Source organism: Centropristis striata, chromosome 12, assembly GCF_030273125.1.
Source record: "Centropristis striata isolate RG_2023a ecotype Rhode Island chromosome 12, C.striata_1.0, whole genome shotgun sequence".
Classification (NCBI taxonomy): domain Eukaryota; kingdom Metazoa; phylum Chordata; class Actinopteri; order Perciformes; family Serranidae; genus Centropristis; species Centropristis striata.
This window is the reverse complement of record NC_081528.1, coordinates 33157646-33175927: the sequence shown is the minus strand read 5'-3', so window position 1 is coordinate 33175927 and position 18282 is coordinate 33157646. Positions and strand designations below refer to the sequence as shown.

Genomic DNA, 18282 nt, shown 5'->3' with positions numbered 1-18282 from the left:
ATAGAATAGGCATTATTTTCCAAAAGCAACACAATTTGACATTGGATACAAGTTGTTTCAGTGCGTGACCGTATGTTTTCACAGGGGGCCGAGCATGGATTAGGCTTTGGCACTAAGTTTGCTTTTTATTAGCAGTATGACGGTTTAAAATAAATCAAATTAATGTTAGTTTTGGTTGGGGAGTGATATATTTGACAGATTCATGACTCAGCAAACATAACAACTTTTCACCTTGACTGTATGTCAGGAGTGGACCATAGTTACATCATCCAACCAATTCTTGTCAGAGTCCTTTAAAAAATGTTTTTTTTTCTAGCAAGCTGTTATGTTATCTGCAAGAGCTTTTGAACAAAATGTTTTCATGTAGAAGTTTGGAGTTGAAGCACTGCAGCGGTCCTGAGTTCAATGTTCTCAGTAGGAAATCAGGATTGCAACAGAGAATTTGCAGGTGTTGTCTTTGTATTGGCACGTTGTGCTTAATAACCATTTAAAACTTTAATGTATCATTCAATCAGAATCTATTGATCATATTGATGTAATCTAAAGGTGGTAAAGGAGTTTATTTTCTACTGAAACTTGGTGTTGATGCTTCATTCAGTCATTCTCCCAGATATTTGAAGCACTCATTTTTCCTTTTATTAGGAATTTCCTAGCTTAAACTAGTGCTGTCTAACACAACAGAACTGCGATAAATCCTCCCTTCATAAATGTTATTATCTGTTTGAGTTGAAACTGTTTTAGAGAGCTGTTGATTCAACTTGATCGTCATGTTCAAGGCTGCAGCTCGCATTATACAGAAAGGTGCTTACGTTGTTAAGCCTACCCTAGTTGGCAAAATAATCAAAACACCTGGCAAAGGCAGCTGAGTGTAACTTTAGGAAAGTCTTGATCTGATGCATTGAGTGCACCTCTCACAGTCCTTTTTCATTCCTCGACTTTCCCCCTGCATATGCAGACACTTTTTCATGCAACATGTGTCAGCAGTGTGAAATGTGGCAAGAACAAGTTTTATGAATAATGGCACTCTAAGGATTTTCTTTGGAGCTCTTAAAACACCTCAACAGTTTATCCAAGTATATAAGTAACACTGTATGGAAAACACTGTCTTCAATATGTGGCTGAGCATTATGGCTGCCCATTTGTGCCAGTGTGATGATGGCTTTTACAATGTCAAAACCATTTAATTTCACATAAAAATATAAACGCCAACATACATTTTACGGTACCTCCATGTTTCCCATCAGATTAAGATACATGTAAAGTCATATAAGTATACTGTGTATGGTCTTTATATACACAATAAGAAGAAAGAAGAAGATGAAGAAGATTACTTTATTAATCCCACAATGGGGAAATTCAGCCTCTGCATTTAACCCATCCTTTTTTACACACAAGTGAACACACCATGCAAGGAGCAGTGGGCAGCACATTACTGCACCCGGAGAGCTGTGCAGGGGGGTTTGGTGCCTTGCTCAAGGGCACAATTAACAGGGCATAATTAACTTTGTAGTGACCCGCTCCCTCTCTTTGTCTCCCAGGTGCCTCCCCGTACCCTGGGGTCCAAATTGATGAAGAATTTTGTTGCAGGCTGAAAGAGGGGACCAGGATGAGAGCGCCAGAGTACTCTTCTTCTGAAATGTGAGAATCTCTATTAACTTTTTCTTCAGCAAACAGCAAATGAAACTAAAAAAGTACCTGCAAGCAGTCCAGTGAAGCGGACTGCGTTTGTTTGGGAGCATTATTACATATCCTGTAAATCTGTCTTTAAAAAATGGAACCATGCAAACATGTTTGAACTATCTTTATGTTTTTTACTTTATAGCTAGAGACATTTTTCTGCTAGCAGGCTCCAAATTCCCAGCTGTATGTTCTCCTGACAGAGGCCAAGAAAGTTTAGGCAGCGAGTAAAAGCCTCCCATATTGATATACAGCGGAGGCATGCAGTCTTTATCGTTGTACCAGCAGGTCAGGGGTGTCTGATAAGAATCATGGGTAATCCTGCCATGAATGTTGCATGAGGAAACATTAGCTACTGATTAGCCGTGCAGCGGCGAGCTTGAAGCTCTGAAGCATTTTCTGACTGACAGTGGCTCAGATGTAACTGAGCACCACATTCAAATGTCTGTAGACCAAGTTAGACACTACGTGAGGAGAGCCAGAGACTGGAGACAGGGGCTTTAACAGGGGCTGGTGGATGGTGCAGGACATAAATATCTGTGGGAGAACAGAGAGTCCTCTACTTTGGTATCAGTGCTGTCAGTCAGTGATGCAGCGAGACAAACTCTCTTCTGTCCAATGTGCAACTAAGCTCTAAGCTCTAAGTCTCCCTCCAACATGTGTGAATGTGTGTCTGGTTTTAATTTAAATGACTCATATAGTCCACAAATCGTATTTGTTTTGAAAGCATAATGCAGCACTTCTGCCTAATAATGATATGATATCAAGTAGATTCAGAGTTTTAAAGCAGCTTGTGCCAAGTAAAGCTAACTGAATGAATTTATCAGCTTTTTAAAGGAGACAGTGATTGGAAATGATGGACAAAATGTAATCCAGACTGTAGGGTTCAGTAAGAACAGAAGATCTGTAGATGCAGACTGACTGGTGCCAAGAAGCTCCAGTACTTTCCTTCTCGGAAAAATAGAGCTGCCAGATTATATATTTTAAAATATGGGTGCGAGGCCTGCCGCTAATTTAAAGCAAAGATGAAACCTGCTGATATCAGTGTCAGTGGGATGGAGAGTAATGCTCTCAGAGTCATTGGGGTAAATGCCGCAGATCCCCTGGTCGGGTCTGCAGTTGATCACATGTGTCTGTAAGCCCAGGTTTTGACACCTTGACCCTCACCCCGAACTCGTAATAAATGAATGATGAAAAGCACATGAGGTTGTCGGCAGTGTTGAGCAAATAATTTGTGCCACTGCAGCGCTAATTTATCAGGAATGCCGTCCTCCGTCTGTTAATAAGATCCCCCGGCCTGATGCATTGCAGAGGAATTCAGCGGATGCTGCTCGGAGAGTGGGAGGACAATAAAAAGGATGCTCACTTCCCATCCTACAACACTTGCCCGACCGGACAAATTAGCTCAGTCATACAGAATCTCTACCCCCCTACCTCAGTAAAACCCCACACTCCCTCAAGACCCTAAACATGCGGGGGTAGGCTATTTATTCTCATTGCGGACCAGGCAGGAAATGTGGTTCAAATTGTGCAATTATACAATGTGTCTACTTCCCCCCCTTCAATGATATGCGTAAAGGCTGTTATCAAGCGCTCCACATCCTGTCACTGTTAGGAGGGCTCCCACCTGGACCAGTATACTCTCCGTTCATTAACGTCGGATACACAGCCGCTCGCCTTCTTTCAGCCAGACGACACTGAGAGGAGCAGAGAGCTGTACATGCTCTGCACACAAACACAGATGGAGAGGAGGGAAGGGGTCACTATAGCTACAACAGACCTTCTGCTTTTCCAAGTCCTCAAATAAATATGACGCCAAAAGGGAATCATTATATTTAATCGTTATATTTACATAAAATTTAATATATCTGTAGGGGAAAGTGGTAGCTGCTGCAACAGAAACAAGAAAAGGATCCATCACAAATCAGTCTCAATCAGAAACATGCTGTGAACGTAACTCAAACAGCAGCTGTGGTGCTTTGTTTCCAAATTCCTCCACAAAATGAGACAGGCCACTGCGATGGAAACTCACATTAAGGCTCAGAGACTTCCCACATGGGCAGAGATGCTGACAGCTTGTCAGAGACCCGAGGAAGGCTGTGGGCTCCCACACCCAAGTCCAAGAGAGAATCAGATACATCCCCAGAGGCTCAGGATAGTGTATGAATATTCTAGATGACGGTCGACTTAGAGACGGACCAGATGTTGTCACTTAATGCAAAGAGGTGTGTTTGTTTGACTACTAACAAGCAGCTCAGTTAGTGACCTTTTTCAACAATCTGCCAAAGAGGACCAGACACAGACTTCAACTTCAAAAACAAGTTGAATTAAAATCTAAAAAGGTGCCGCCAGAGAGAATAAAACAGAAATCTTCAAGATTGTAACTTTAAATATGCTAAGTCACAGTACTACAATATTTGCGGTTTGTGTTCAGTGTTGTATTCTTTGTTCTTAGATATCAGACCATGCTAGACTGCTGGCAGGGAGAACCACAGGACCGACCCACCTTCACTGAGCTGGTGGAACAGCTGGGAGATCTGCTTCAGGCCAGCGTGCAACAGGTATGATACAAGACAAGGAAGAGTGTGCACTGTTATAACCGGAAGGTTGGTGGTTCGATCCCCGACCATGGCAGCCTACATGTTGAAGTATCCTTGAGCACTGAAACCCAAAAATCGCTCCCGATGCTGCGTTCTTCGGTGTGTATGAATGAATTCCAAATGGTGGCAGGTGGCACCAGTGTGCCCTGGAAGCCTCGCCCACCAGTATGAGTGTGTGTGAATGAGCGTAGTGTAAAGCGCTATATAAGTGCACCCCATTTACAATTTACCATATCATGTCTTATTGGTTTGCTTCAACAAAAGCAGGAGTGAACAGTTTATGATCAGCAGTTGTTGAGCTCTGGTGAGAAACTTCAACTGATAGTGTGAGTCACCAACAAGATTTATGGAAGTCTTAGTAAATTACAAACACTTGAATTAAATTTCTATTTTAAGCCCAACATATTTCGGGGAATCATGACCATGGCTTCACAGAACACTGAACAATGTCCGTTACTTGTTCCACTGAATGACTCACAAACACTGCAAATATTTATGAAGCAACATTGCTGATCAGAGTCAGAGTGGTGTCTCGCCCACTGTGGTGCTCAGAGTAACTGAGAGGGGAAGCAACACTTAACACAAACAATTGGCTCCCTTTGAAATGGCGACATGGGTCTTGTAAGAGGAATCAGACTTCAAAACACATGGAAAAACACTGTAATTATTAGTGTGACGCAAAATAACATTGTCTGGCAGGAATGCTCTGTAATGTCGCACACTGTTGGAAGTTTGTATATTTTATAAGGCTGTCACAACAGCTGTTTGTTCTAATCAGGTCAACAAATATGCCCCAGAGGGTAAATTTGATTATTATGCAAACATATTACACTGAAAGGAAATGACACCTACCAGTAAACCATGCACAATACCATTACCCAAGCAGAATTTAGACATCATTCATTTTATTGATTACACCTGTGTTTTTCAAGAGAAAACTAATAAGATTTGTTCTGGTTTTATATTGGTCTGTTTCATGTTAGGTGGGTCCTTGTCTAGACCTTTAGTCCTTTCTCCATTCAAAATAATATGAACAATGTATTTGAAGCTCTCACTGTCGCCTCCCTAAAGCACAAAATTAGTTATGATCATAGACAGTGTAATGTAATGAGCCACTGACATTTTATTGCAGCTACAAGGATTTTTTAAACAGGTTTTGAAACAGTCTGGGGGTAATACTGATGCCTCGATATGACCTACATAAGCAAATGAAACCATCAGTGAGAGGATTGGCTATTTTTATATACTGTAGGTATTCTAAATGTCTGTCACTGGAGCCAATTCCCTGTGAAATCAGACAAAACAATTTGATTCTGTTAAGTTTTATAGATAGGGCTGATACTGAAAAGAAAAGAGAAAAATAAAATAATTGACCGAAGAACAAAACAGCTAAAAGGGTGATGTAACACAGGCAAAAACACAATTCATTCAACCAATGGAGAGAGTTGTTGGATTTGAAATTATTCAAAACTGATCCTAAATTGACCTTTTCCCTCTTGGACAGGTGTGTAACATGTCATTTTTTTATGAAATAAATAGAGAGACTTGATGCTACATCTATTGGCTTAAACACAGTTTATTTCACCATATACACATTACAGTTATGAGTATTAAAAAAGTATTGAAAGTAAGCTGTGTCTTTCTTTCACTTGCTCCCAAAACAAATGCATGAGCAAGCCGCATCAAAGGCTTTATGACACGAGGCGGTGGTGGTCATGAAAACACTACCGCTTTTGTTCACAGGAGCAGCCGAAAGCAATACAAGTGAAAGCTCTTTGTTATTGCTCTAAACAACAGTGGTGGGAAAAAACTCAAATGTTTTTGAAACAGATGGATTGAAATCGACAAAGTGTAGCACTTCACTATCTCTGATGACAGGATACCGGCCAGAGCTTTAACAAGACAGGGATTATTTTCAGTCATCGCTGCCACAAGATGCCCATTGTCATGTTCAACTTCCAGCCACTGAAGAGAACAGGCATCTCAAACAGATTTTACATTACTGTAGACAGAAAGGCATGCAAAGAAAAGGAGTTATATTTCAATACTTCTGCAAAGACTACACAAGGCTGTTAATTGTACAGTGAAGTAATAAGAGATAAAGACAAGGCCACACATGACATCACATAAAAACTACAGCATGTTGAATTACAAATGAGGCTGCGAAAGCTATCTTCATGAGTAAAAGTTCAGACTGTACACAGAGAACAGTTGATTCTTATTTATAATGTTATTGTTACAGTTCTGGAAGGCTGGTCACAGACTACTGCCTTCATTAACTTCATGTGCATTGTATTGGATTTATTAGGCATGACCTCAGTCTCTTTGGCTGCTTGCCACGACCTTTGGAAGTGTTTGTATTGCGTGCACACAGCATCGACCCACAAGTCTCTCAATCAGTTGCATTATGAAAGTATAAGGCTGCACTCTTACATATTCTATCTCTGTTTGGTTGATTTAGGAGGGGAAGCACTACATACCGATCAACACAGCCCTGCTGGGGAAGGTGGGTGACCCGTCCACCACAGTGGAGTCAGAGGAGACGCCCACACGGCCTGTTTCCCACCGCGACTCAGGGAGCACCTGGTGAGAACACATGATTCATTCAGTGGCTGTTTTACATAGAATACCTGAAACTAAATGCACCGGACAGATGCTGTTATTTTATCTATTTGTCATAGTACTGAGTTAAGCCACACTACACTGCAAAGAAAGAAAAGTTGAGTGAACTCAAAATTTCAAAGCAACAAACTTCGATAAAATTTTAAGTTGTACTAACTTACAATTTAACATTGTAATAACTTTTAATCCTTACTTCTGCAATGTGCTGAATTGGCACGATTGTAACGCTGCTTTGAAATGTCAGCTAATGTTGCGACCACAATTTTGAGTTAGCATTGATACGCTAACGGCTACTCTTGTAGCTGTAACAAGCAGCACCACTAGCATCAGTTAGCCGCTAGCTTTCGCTAATGAATATCAACACAACAAAGAAATAAGAGTTAGCAGAACTATTGTCCCTTGCTGTGAACCCCAACTTAAAGATATAAGTAACAACAACTCACCAACTTGTTTTTGAGCAGACAACTGGCTTGCTTTGTTGTGCTAACTTACATTATTGCCCTAAATGTCAATAATTTATATTTCCAAGTTTTACCAACTTAAATCACTGTTTTAGGCCAAAAAATACAACTTGGCTTTTTTGCAGTGTAGCAACTCGGCTAAAAGAATGGAAATGTTGATTTGTTGGTCGCTCAGTCCTACTTACTTTGTTCCTGACTGAAATATTTCAACAACTGTTGGAGGGATTGCAATGACATTGTGTGCAGACAGTCATGAATGAATCCTACCGACTTTTTGCCAATGTTTTTTCCCGAAGCTTTTGTCGAAAGTAGCTAACGAGTGAGCCTTCACTCTCCTTTCTCATTTGTGTTGAGAGTTGCACAATACTGATTGTGAACATGTTAGCACGTCACTGTTGGAATTTGTTTAAAAGCACCGCTGTGCCAATAAGTACAGCTTCACAGAGCTGCTGGTGTGACAGTAGACCTTTAGCCTTGTTGGCTCAAATCTGTGACCATCCCCAATGAACTTGTTAAGACATTTAAAGCAAATAAATCACCATCTCACAAAGACAGACATGTACTTTGGCTGTTCAAGGCAAGTCTGTTTTGCAAAGGAAATGCCTCAATCCTTTCCCCCACTTTGCATTCAAAATTATTCTAAACAATTATTGTTCCTCACACTCACACTAAACCCAACCAGGGGACCTGGAGACAATGAGACCTGTTAAATACACGATAAGAAATGTACACACAGCAGCTTGATGGCCAAAGAGCTTTCAGTATTGTGGCTCCTGTGAGGAATTTCCTCTAAAATCATAGAGCCGGCTTCAAGATTTATGTCCACTTATAATAACATTTGTTAAGCCTTTGGGTTTTCACAGGTCCTGCAAGTGTTTATTGAGGAGGTGTTGAAAAGCGGTAATGACAGTTAGCCTTTAAGCTAAATTAAGCAGTCGTTTTAGTCTCTGAGTGTTGAAATGCAAAGTAAACAAGGTGTGTTTTCAAAGTGCAACGTCATAGATGCTACATGTTGTTGATTTAAGTGATTAAGTTCCTGTGGTTTTGTTGCTGAGCTTTGCCTCTTGGCTCCAGTGTAATCAAATGAAGTTTGCAAGAGAACATTTTATGGTGTTTTAGGAACTTAATCTGGAAATATTTTCTTGCCAGGAACATCAAGATCCGTCCAGCTAGTGTGAAAACCTTTGACGAAGTTACCATGGGGGATGAGACAATTGAGAACCACCAGGTAAGTTATTCATTCTCTAACTTATTGTAAATCACACAATTAGTTATATTGAGGTTGAATTAAAAAAAAGCTTACATTTGTTTTCCTCTTCCCAATCAAACAAAGTGTTCAGAGTTGATATTTTTTATTTTGTCCACTGCTGTCATGTCACATGGTGTCCCACATGGCTCTATACTTGGCTAACTTATCTTTTCTGTATGTATCTGCCACCATTTGGCCATTTTATTGATAGCTTTAACACTGCCCCCATCCTTTTTATTCCATTAACTTGTCTCATTTATTCATGAAAATATGAACAATCTGGATCCCCTGCACTGCTGCCTCGCTGCTATCGAAGACTAATTGTCGTACAACGTTTTACAAATGAGCACTGTGAAAACTGAAGCTGGTCCTGGTTATTTTTTTTGACAGAATCAACCCCGACCCTGGACCACTGACAGCTAACTTTCAGACAAAAAAAATCAAAGCATTTAATTTAACAGATAAAGATTGATGGAGAAGGAAAAGATTACATTTGGGGTTTAATTTTTCTCTCTCTGTCTGTCATCATTATCATCATCCTCATCATCATCATCATCAGGGCGGTCAGTCAGACAGCGGGATGGGACTTTCATCTGACAACATGGAGACTCTGAAGCGCCTTGAATCATTGGCAGGCCGACCCCTGAGCATCATGGCTTTGGCGTACGTACACTACATCACACAGCACCCACAAATCAGCACACACAAGAAGAGGCTGCAAAATACCTGCTTGGAAACCTCCCTGCTGTGCAGGAATGTAGACGCTATTACTGTCATCCGCTCACACACACATGCACAAGTTTCTTCTGCTTTAAAAATAAGTCAGTGGTTAGTTTTCCCTTTTGTCTAGAGAAGCCATGTGGTTGCACAAAGAGAAGTGGGAGGGAAAAAGCTTGAAGGTGACAAACTGAAGGACTGAGCACAAAAGCAGAGTGGATGCGTCACTTGAGGTTTGGCTGTTTTAAGAGCGCACACTAAAACCCCTTTGTTTTCACTGAATGAGATACCTCCCAGTCTGATTTCACTTATGAGTCATGGCTGTTTTGCGAACGCAATGCTAGGTAACAAACACACATAATCTCAAAGGAGTGACATTGGCTTAAAGTCCTTCCACCGAAATGTTGTGGCTCATTTGACATGGATCCTGCCAGGACAAGTATATATAAAACTGTCATAAAGGGAAGAAAACACTGAGACACTGTGTTCTCATTTTATGGGTTATTTGAGGATAAAGTCAAATCTGAGTCAAATTTCTGTAAATCTTTTTCTTATGAGGGTCTCTGTAGGTGTCTAACATATTAAGTTTAAGTGGCAGGGTTAATTAACAGGGTCCAACCTCTGAACTTTGAAACCTTGTGCTATTATTCTGCTGTTGCCTGCACAGTAGCAACTAATAATACAACTTCAAAGTATTGTGGCTTCCATTTAAAAGATTTAAAAGGGTAACAGCTGTAAAGTAAATTGTCCTAAAGCAAATCTTCACGTTTCCCAAATCTCTGTTAAGTTGAAGAGGAAAGACCGTAAACGACATGAAAGTTCTTATAAATTATTAAGAGGGAAAATGTAAACAACTGCTGTGGAAGTAACTTATGAGACACACTAAGCAGAGTTAATGGGACCCTCTGAGGCACTGTAATTCATTTACAGCTCACCAAACTCACTTGTACAAACACCCACAACCACTCAAAGAGTCTTTTAGACCTCAAAAAGTCAACGCTACCAAGACTCATTACAGGCCTGCTCATGTCATCAGGGCCTCGCCGTGGCAGAAAGAATCAGCGCAGGCATGCAGAGAATGATCCACATTTTGAGGGGAGGACTTCCTCGCTGGGCAACCACTCAGTCACTGCCACCTTTGAACTTAGGAGGGTTTACAAGGGCCTCCCCTGTTAGATATAGCCTGTTGCTTCTTTTGTTAAGCTGAAGTCCACCTGTTGATCCCTTGGCCTTCACTCCCCAGGCCTGACTTTTTTTTTTTTTACTTTTTGTAAATTTGTAAACAAAACAAAACAAACAAAATTAGAAGTCAACCAAAAAAAATAATATTTTGAAGTTAAAAAGTGTCAGTTTAACGAAATGAACAAAAGAAAATACAAACCGAGTAAAAAACAAAATTTCATTTAGTCATTTAGCAGACGCTTTTATCCAAAGCGACTTACAGGAAGAGTAAAAACAAACAATCAAGGTATAGTGCAATAATAATTAGTGCATCAATAAGTGCTAGTGACAATTCTTTGTGGACTAGAATTATCGTGTGGTGCTAGGGGAGAAGATGCTCTCTGAAGAGCTGGGTCTTCAGGAGTTTTTTAAAATCTCATTTATGTTGTTTACAAAATTTCTGTTTTGCATGAACATACAATTGTGTTATCAGAGCATTTATAGAAAATAAAAATGTATATATTCCCTTTACACAATGGCATTATAAAAAGTGATAGCTGACATATTACTAAACAAAACAACTAACAAAGGTCAAGAAATGTAAAATAATGCAATCCTAAACAGACAAAAGCAACGGTCAGATGGTCCAAGGTTCCCTCAGCCGTCTTCAATGTGTTCATTAGCTTTAATTCGATAAATGTGGCAACAACATGGATGCTACAAAGAAGATTTGTTGTATTTTATTATTGAGTGTTGAAACAACATGTAGTGATTACCAGTATGTGTGTGTGTGTGTGTGTGACAATGAAGAGCAAAGAAAAACAGATCAGGTGAACCATGAAAGTTAACAAAGTGTGATTGGGATCCGGTCCAAAATTTCTTCAGCAAAATCTTCATTGGCCATCCTACAGCCTTCCACCAAGTGTCATGAAAATCTGGGTCAGTAGTTTTTCCGTAATCCTGCTGATAGACAAACAGACAAACTGCATGGAAAACATTTCCTCCTTGGAGAAGAAAAAACATTAGTCACCTAATAGTAAACAGTATATGTACAACAGAATATCTCCCACACCATATTAAACAAAATATTGTTATTTTTTCTATACACAAAATATGCCTCAATCAGTAATTAGAAACTGGGAAATATATCCTGGTAACAAATTGGATGAATAGACCCTAAACTTCCACATCAATTGGAGGAGCCACGTAATGAAAAGGCTGAATTCTTTCCAGTTTAAGACAATAAAAGATGCCTCTCATTCATCGGGTATGAGAGAGAGACACTGTTGATTTCCAATTGGTCAATATTATGATTCTAACCAGTCCAATGACAAAAGCTGAGATATCTTTTTTTGGAGAGGGATGAAATGAGGGAAGGACCCAAACAATGCACTTGTTTTAAAAGTAGCATATAGCACAACTTTTTGTGTTATTGAACATCATAAGGAAGATGATTCATGGAATTGTATAATATAATTGCTGTAGTAAATGCTAACACTTCAAATTCTATTTTACTATCAGATGAGACTTGAATAATTAATCTGCTATTACTTGTTTTAGTCTAGTCGTAATTTCTTCAACCCAGAAATGTTGAGTACCCTAAAGTTTTATTGCAGAAATGTATCACATCTTATATCTATAGGCCTAATGGATGGAATTTAACTTGGTTGCTAAAAGTTGCACTTTGGGCAATTTGCATAATTAGCATAATAAGCCATTAAAGTCAAGACACAACAGGTGAATAGGGTAAAAAAATTAAATAATAGATATCACCATGAAACTTTCTCAGTTGATTACTTATGTAAAGATGAGAAAAAAATGTATTGCATGTTTTTTGTATTTTAATGTTTACATATGCAAATGAGGCCATAACTCATCAAATATGCGCTCATTTGCATACAGGCAAAATCAGATCGTTTGATAAAGTCATGCTCAAAATATTTTTTCCAAGAGTGAACATGTATACTTTATACTATATATAAAACTTTAGGGTACTCAACATTTCTGGGTTTACTATTGGGCCTATGGGGATTACGACTAGACTATTTCAGCTCAGAGTGAAGGGGATTTTTAACCTGACTCACGTTGCTTCCTGCTGCTCAACTGCCAGTTATTCTCTACCTTGTGCCTGGCATTGGCAAGGCAACACTGTACTATTGCTCAAACATGTTGATTGCTTGTTTATCAGGTAGTTTATTCATCAGGACAACATTCCAGTATAGAGGCGTCACTTTACCCCGCTGGGTGCTGACCCTTTGGCCTCACGAGAGGAGCTCTGGAAACCCTGAGCAACCTCCAAAGACAAAAAGAGGCGATTACTTATATTATGAGCCTCAAATGAAGCAGAAAGACTCTGGATGATTGATTACATAGTATATGAATAAGGAGTGGTTTGTCTGATTGCACAGCTTCACAAGGGGCATTTTTCTTGAATCAAAGAATATCAAAACAGACCTCTGTTGTGCAACCAGCTGGTTGTTTACCTATCTGCACTGAGAGCACCGATACCTACTCTTTCTGAATGTATAAGAGTTATGCTATTAGACTGATAGATGAAAGATGCTAGAATACACAGAGTGAGGACACAAGAATGCATTTTGAGAAAAATCCTGTTTCATTTCCTGGTCAGGATGCCACTGATTTGTTTTGTCTGTCGTGTTTGTTTGTCAGTGTTTTGACAAGGTTGATGATGTGGCTGAGTCACTTGTCCACTTACTTGATGAACAGAAAGATTATGATAGGCCGATGGATATTAGAGCTCCAACTAAGATTATTTTGATTATTGACTAATCTGCCATTCATTTGTAGATTTAAAGATTAACCTTTTGTTGATAAAAATGTTATAAAAGGTGAATTTCTTAGAGCCAAAAGTGACTTCTTTAAATATCATGTTTTGTCCAACCAGCCCCCCCAAAATTAAATTTATAAAAAAAGTTGCAGCAGCATACCAGATTCATGGAGTGAAAATTGATAATTATCATACCATCTATGATTTTGAAAAAATATTCTATTTATTTTTAAATGGGAGATTTTTTTCTGCAAACTTCCATTTAAAAAATGTTTTAATTTTAATAAAGCATTAGTTCAGCAAAAAAAAATGTTTTCATTCATTTTAGGGTCATTGTAACTGATAATAATGATAATAATAATAATAATAATAATAATTGTGTAATAGACTACTGCATGCTGTGATCAGTGGCGGTTCTATACAGGGGCCCCCAGGGGCCACTGCCCCTGTGAAGAAGCCCTTGGCCCCTGCTGTGGCCCCTGTGTCAAATTAATAATAAAATGATTGATTTATAAAGATGAACAACAGAACAATTCTCACCTATTTTTTGTTCAAACAATATCTCATTGTACACAAAAGGAACCCAAAATGTGTACATTCTATAATACTTTAATTGTGCAATAAAAGCGTGTGTATATAAAGAAAAAATCATTCTCATTGTACTGCACTTTCAAAATTTTTAAAAAGTAATTGTGCACAAAAATGAGAAATGCCATTGTCATACAAAAACAGTTGTTATTGTTGGTAAGTCTCATTGTTTCAATCAGTATATTTGTATATTCCAATTATACTTAAATGAGATTTTTAAATAAGCTAAAATAAAGGTTTGAATGCTTAAATATCACCTTTGCCATTTTTTAATGTGCCCCTCAGATTAAGCACTGGCCCCTGCTTGGCCCCCACAGTAAAACCCGTCTAGAACCACCACTGGCTGTGATGCTACCATGATATTACGGACACAGTTACTGAACAATGAAAATATGATTCTGTTGCTACCCCTTGAAAATGATGTACTTTGAGTTGAATTTAATGTATAGGCAGTAGCTCTAGTATTATTTCCCTGTTATATTTATGCTGTTTTATCTTTCTGTGTTTTCAGGATGAAGGCAGTGAGTAAGAGTAAAGAGTCTGTGCTGACTGACACAGAGAAGGAGAAGTTTCAACCCACGGTCCCTTCTCTGGACTTCAGTCTGGACGACTCGGCCCTGGACGCCAGTCTCGAGTGTCACAGCCCTCCGCCTGACTACAACTACGTGGTTCGCTACTCCACCCCGCCTGTGTAACCTCGCGCTCCGGCCCTGGAGAACCTGAGTGAGCCTCGAGGCCTTTGCTTTGTTCTCCTCTGTTTGGACTCTTATCTCGGGACTGTAGCAAAGTTTGAGAGGAACTCACACGAGATTCCCTCCAAGAATCTACTCAACTGCAACTTCCAACTTCCAGGGCGTCTGCCGAGCAACAAAAGGAAACCTGTGGACTGTTGATTCCTGTCCAGTTTTCAGACGCAGGCTGACGTTAATGCTGCTGGTCCATTCCACATTCACTGTGATATGTCAAACAGCTGGAAACAGCCTCAGGTATTTCTTTCATCTACTGTGAAAACACCGCAATGATTCCCACTTCACCACAAATCTGATTAAACTACAACCTTTGATGACTAACAGCAACTTCCAGAAAAAAAAGAGAAAGGACAGATGACGCCTTTCAAGTTTTTTATGAGACTTTTTTTTTTTTTTAAAGTCAAAACTGGATATGTAATTTGTGAAAAAAGTTTTTAGTATTTTTGGGGATACATGAACTCATTTGAAGGTTTTCTAAAGTAGATGAACAACAGTATAACCTTGATTATTAATCATAATAAAAAGTCTCTTAATTGCTCCTTTAAATGGAAAATAGCAGCTCAAATAACTCAGGTTGACCCAGAGTGACTGTCATGTCGTGGTGGATGTTTTTGAAGCTCTCACAAGTTAATGGAGGAAGCAGAGTAAAGCTGAGAGTGAGACCAGACGGCTTCAGATTTAACATCACAACTCGACCGTGAAATCATTTAAATGAGGAGTTACTGTAAATGTAGATTCCTCCTCCGGCCCCAGTCAGGGGCCAGATGCATCAGATACTGTGTATATTTAAGACTGTGTGTACACACAAAGACAGAATTATGCTTTTTTTTATATTATGCATTCTTTTCTTCAGATTTATAAAGCTGCACGTACACATCATTCTGGGGTTTTTTTACTAATTGGGGAGCTGGGTGCACAAGCCTCATTTCCAAGAAGTACAGTCCACTGTTCGCCCACTGTTTCTCAGCAGCAGGGAGGGGAGTCTTTACCCACAGCTGTGGCGTTTTGTAGCATTTCTGCAAACAATCATCTTGGTGGAATCTTAGTCATCATTATGATCGGACGAATGATCACTTCCAGTTCAGGACAAACTCAAACGATCATTAACAGAGAGAAGAAGGCTCAAATGTACAGTACAGGCCAAAAGTTTGGACACACCAATCTCATTCAATGCATTTTTCTTTATTTTCATGACTATTTACATTGTAGATTCTCACTGAAGGCATCAAAACTATGAATGAACACATATGGAATTATGTACTTAACAAAAAAAGTGTGAAATAACTGAAAACATGTCTTGTATTTTAGATTCCTCAAAGTAACCACCCTTTGCTTACTAGAATATAAGACATGTTTTCAGTTATTTCACACTTTTTTGTTAAGTACATAATTCCACATGTGTTCATTAATAGTTTTGATGAATTTACAATGTCAATAGTCATGAAAATAAAGGAAAAACATTGAATGAGAAGGTGTGTCCAAACTTTTGGCCTGTACTGTAAATAAAAGGAGTTTGAAATGATAAATCATTTAAAATCACGTTCATAAGTTTGCCTTTGATTGACATTGTGCTGAACGCTGTGCAGCCTGATTAAATAATAGCACAATCAGTGAAATTGGCCAACAACCTGAAAACAATGTTTAATCATAAGCTTACATCTCTTAGCTCATATTCCGTGTTCATTTTCATATCAACCTGTCTATCTTAGCTTAAACCCTAAAACCGTGTGGACGCCTGGTCTGGAGCGTGCATGCATTAAACATCAGCTTATGTGTGGGGAAAATGCAATCACATTTTTATGTACATATCATTTATGGATCTGGCCCCTGATGTTGAAGAAACTCAACACTGTTTGTTTGTTTGTTTTTTGGGTGGAACAACAAAGAAAGTGAAAATGAAATCTATTTTGTTTGTTTTTTTGTGTACAAATTGAGTTAGAACAAGACTTCATAGGAACAGTTTATTCAAAAAGCTCTTGTAAAATGTATTTATTTAGATTGTGAACACTGTCAGTAAATAATCCAGTTCTGTTTGTTCATTTAGACTCACAGTTAAAAGTTAACCAAAGGATTTTCAAGCTCACTCTTCCTCATATTGACCAACACTCCAGGTTCAGCCTGGTCTACTAAAAGTTCAGATCCTATACACCGACACTACATTGTCAATTATATTTTGAGGAAATCTTATTTTTTGTCAACATTTGAGTATGTTGACAAAATAAAAAATATGTATCTAATCCAGCCAGTCAGCATAGGATTTTAGTTGACTTATTTTGCTAATGTAGTTTACGTAACAAACATACACTGTAAAAAATAATCTGTTTAATTTACGGTAAAATACTGGCAGCTTTGGTTGCCAGAAGTTCACCGTAAAAAATACAGTTAATGGGTTTTCTATTGTAAATGTAAATGTAAATATCAGCAAAAACTGTCATTTAGACTGAATATTCCCGTTATTTTTAGGGTAATTGTGTCATTGTGACATCATGGCATTTCTCCATTAACTTTACATGAAAGTTTTATATTTTTACAGCAGAACTGTGTGTTTCCTACAGTTTATGACAGTTAAAGTTAAAGTTTCGTGCTATTCTTTGATTTACGGTAATTAAAAGTGTCTACTACGGTGATATACAATTTTTAATTTTACGCCCTATTTCTGATGTAATTTGACAGTTTTTTATTACAAACATTTTTTACAGTGTACTTATTTCAACTCAAACCAGGATCTTTTTCTGAACCTAACCAAATAGTTTTATTACAACTCATAATGTCAACCACATGTTTAAAACTGAAACTGTAATCCGAGGGAAAACTATGTAAAAACTAAATTGATAATTTAGTTTAGTTGTATGGAAACGTAACTTTTAGCAGACAGGGTTGCCAGATGTATATGCTGTTTGTGCTGCTGTATTCACCAGTAAAGAGGGAAACATGTCTGATTGTGACCGTCCTTTGTCTTGTGCTACATGTTGGTAAAGCTTGCAGGACAGGCTACAAAAACTCTACATGTGTGTTTAGTGAGTTCCAGTCTGCTCTGGTTCACTGTTGTATTATTTTATCATGTAGAATCAAGCATTTTGTTTGTAATACCGGATGTATTGTGGACCGAACTTACACACACCCTGTAGAAGTGTGGCTAGCTTGTGCTCGTTGACCACTAAAGAAAACAACATTTGCCGGTGGATAAAGTGGAGATTTTGAACCCCTTTATTTCCAAATTATGTTTTGTTTGTGACCAGTTTGTTGTGTTTATGTTGAGAGGAAGTTATTATGCACTGATACTTTATATCAAGTATAATTTTTGTATTCTAAAGGTATATTATTATGAAACAGTGTTGAGGGTCAAATGTTACAAATATTTCTGATTTATTTTATTTAACTCTTACCTGTAGAACATAGTAGGAAATTAACATTTGCAGTATTTGTTATATTATGTTCATGTGATGTAATTCTGTCTTAAATTTAAAGCTTGGTTATATTTTAGTTACAGCCGTCCCAATAACATTCAGTGGATTTTAATGCATTTCTTAATACATAACCATGAATAATAACACCTCCTAGCTTCTTTTTTGTTCTTGTAGTGTAGCGAGTTAGTTTTAATGTTACCCAACACTGTTAACTGAGCATATGAAGTAAATAAATGAATAAAGATCTATATATTTATACATTA

The 18282-nt window shown here is 38.4% G+C and overlaps 1 protein-coding gene across 1 annotated transcript in view; it reads left to right on the top strand.

The window, feature by feature from the left end:
• The window catches only part of kdrl (kinase insert domain receptor like), a 54696-nt gene extending 36414 nt beyond the window's left edge, over positions 1–18282 (top strand). The window contains exons 25-30 of the mRNA XM_059346089.1: positions 1539–1638; positions 4133–4238; positions 6739–6863; positions 8510–8588; positions 9169–9272; positions 14375–18282. Coding sequence (XP_059202072.1) covers positions 1539–1638; positions 4133–4238; positions 6739–6863; positions 8510–8588; positions 9169–9272; positions 14375–14558 — 698 coding nt within the window. The 3' untranslated portion in view covers positions 14559–18282. The remainder of the gene's footprint in view (positions 1–1538; positions 1639–4132; positions 4239–6738; positions 6864–8509; positions 8589–9168; positions 9273–14374) is intronic.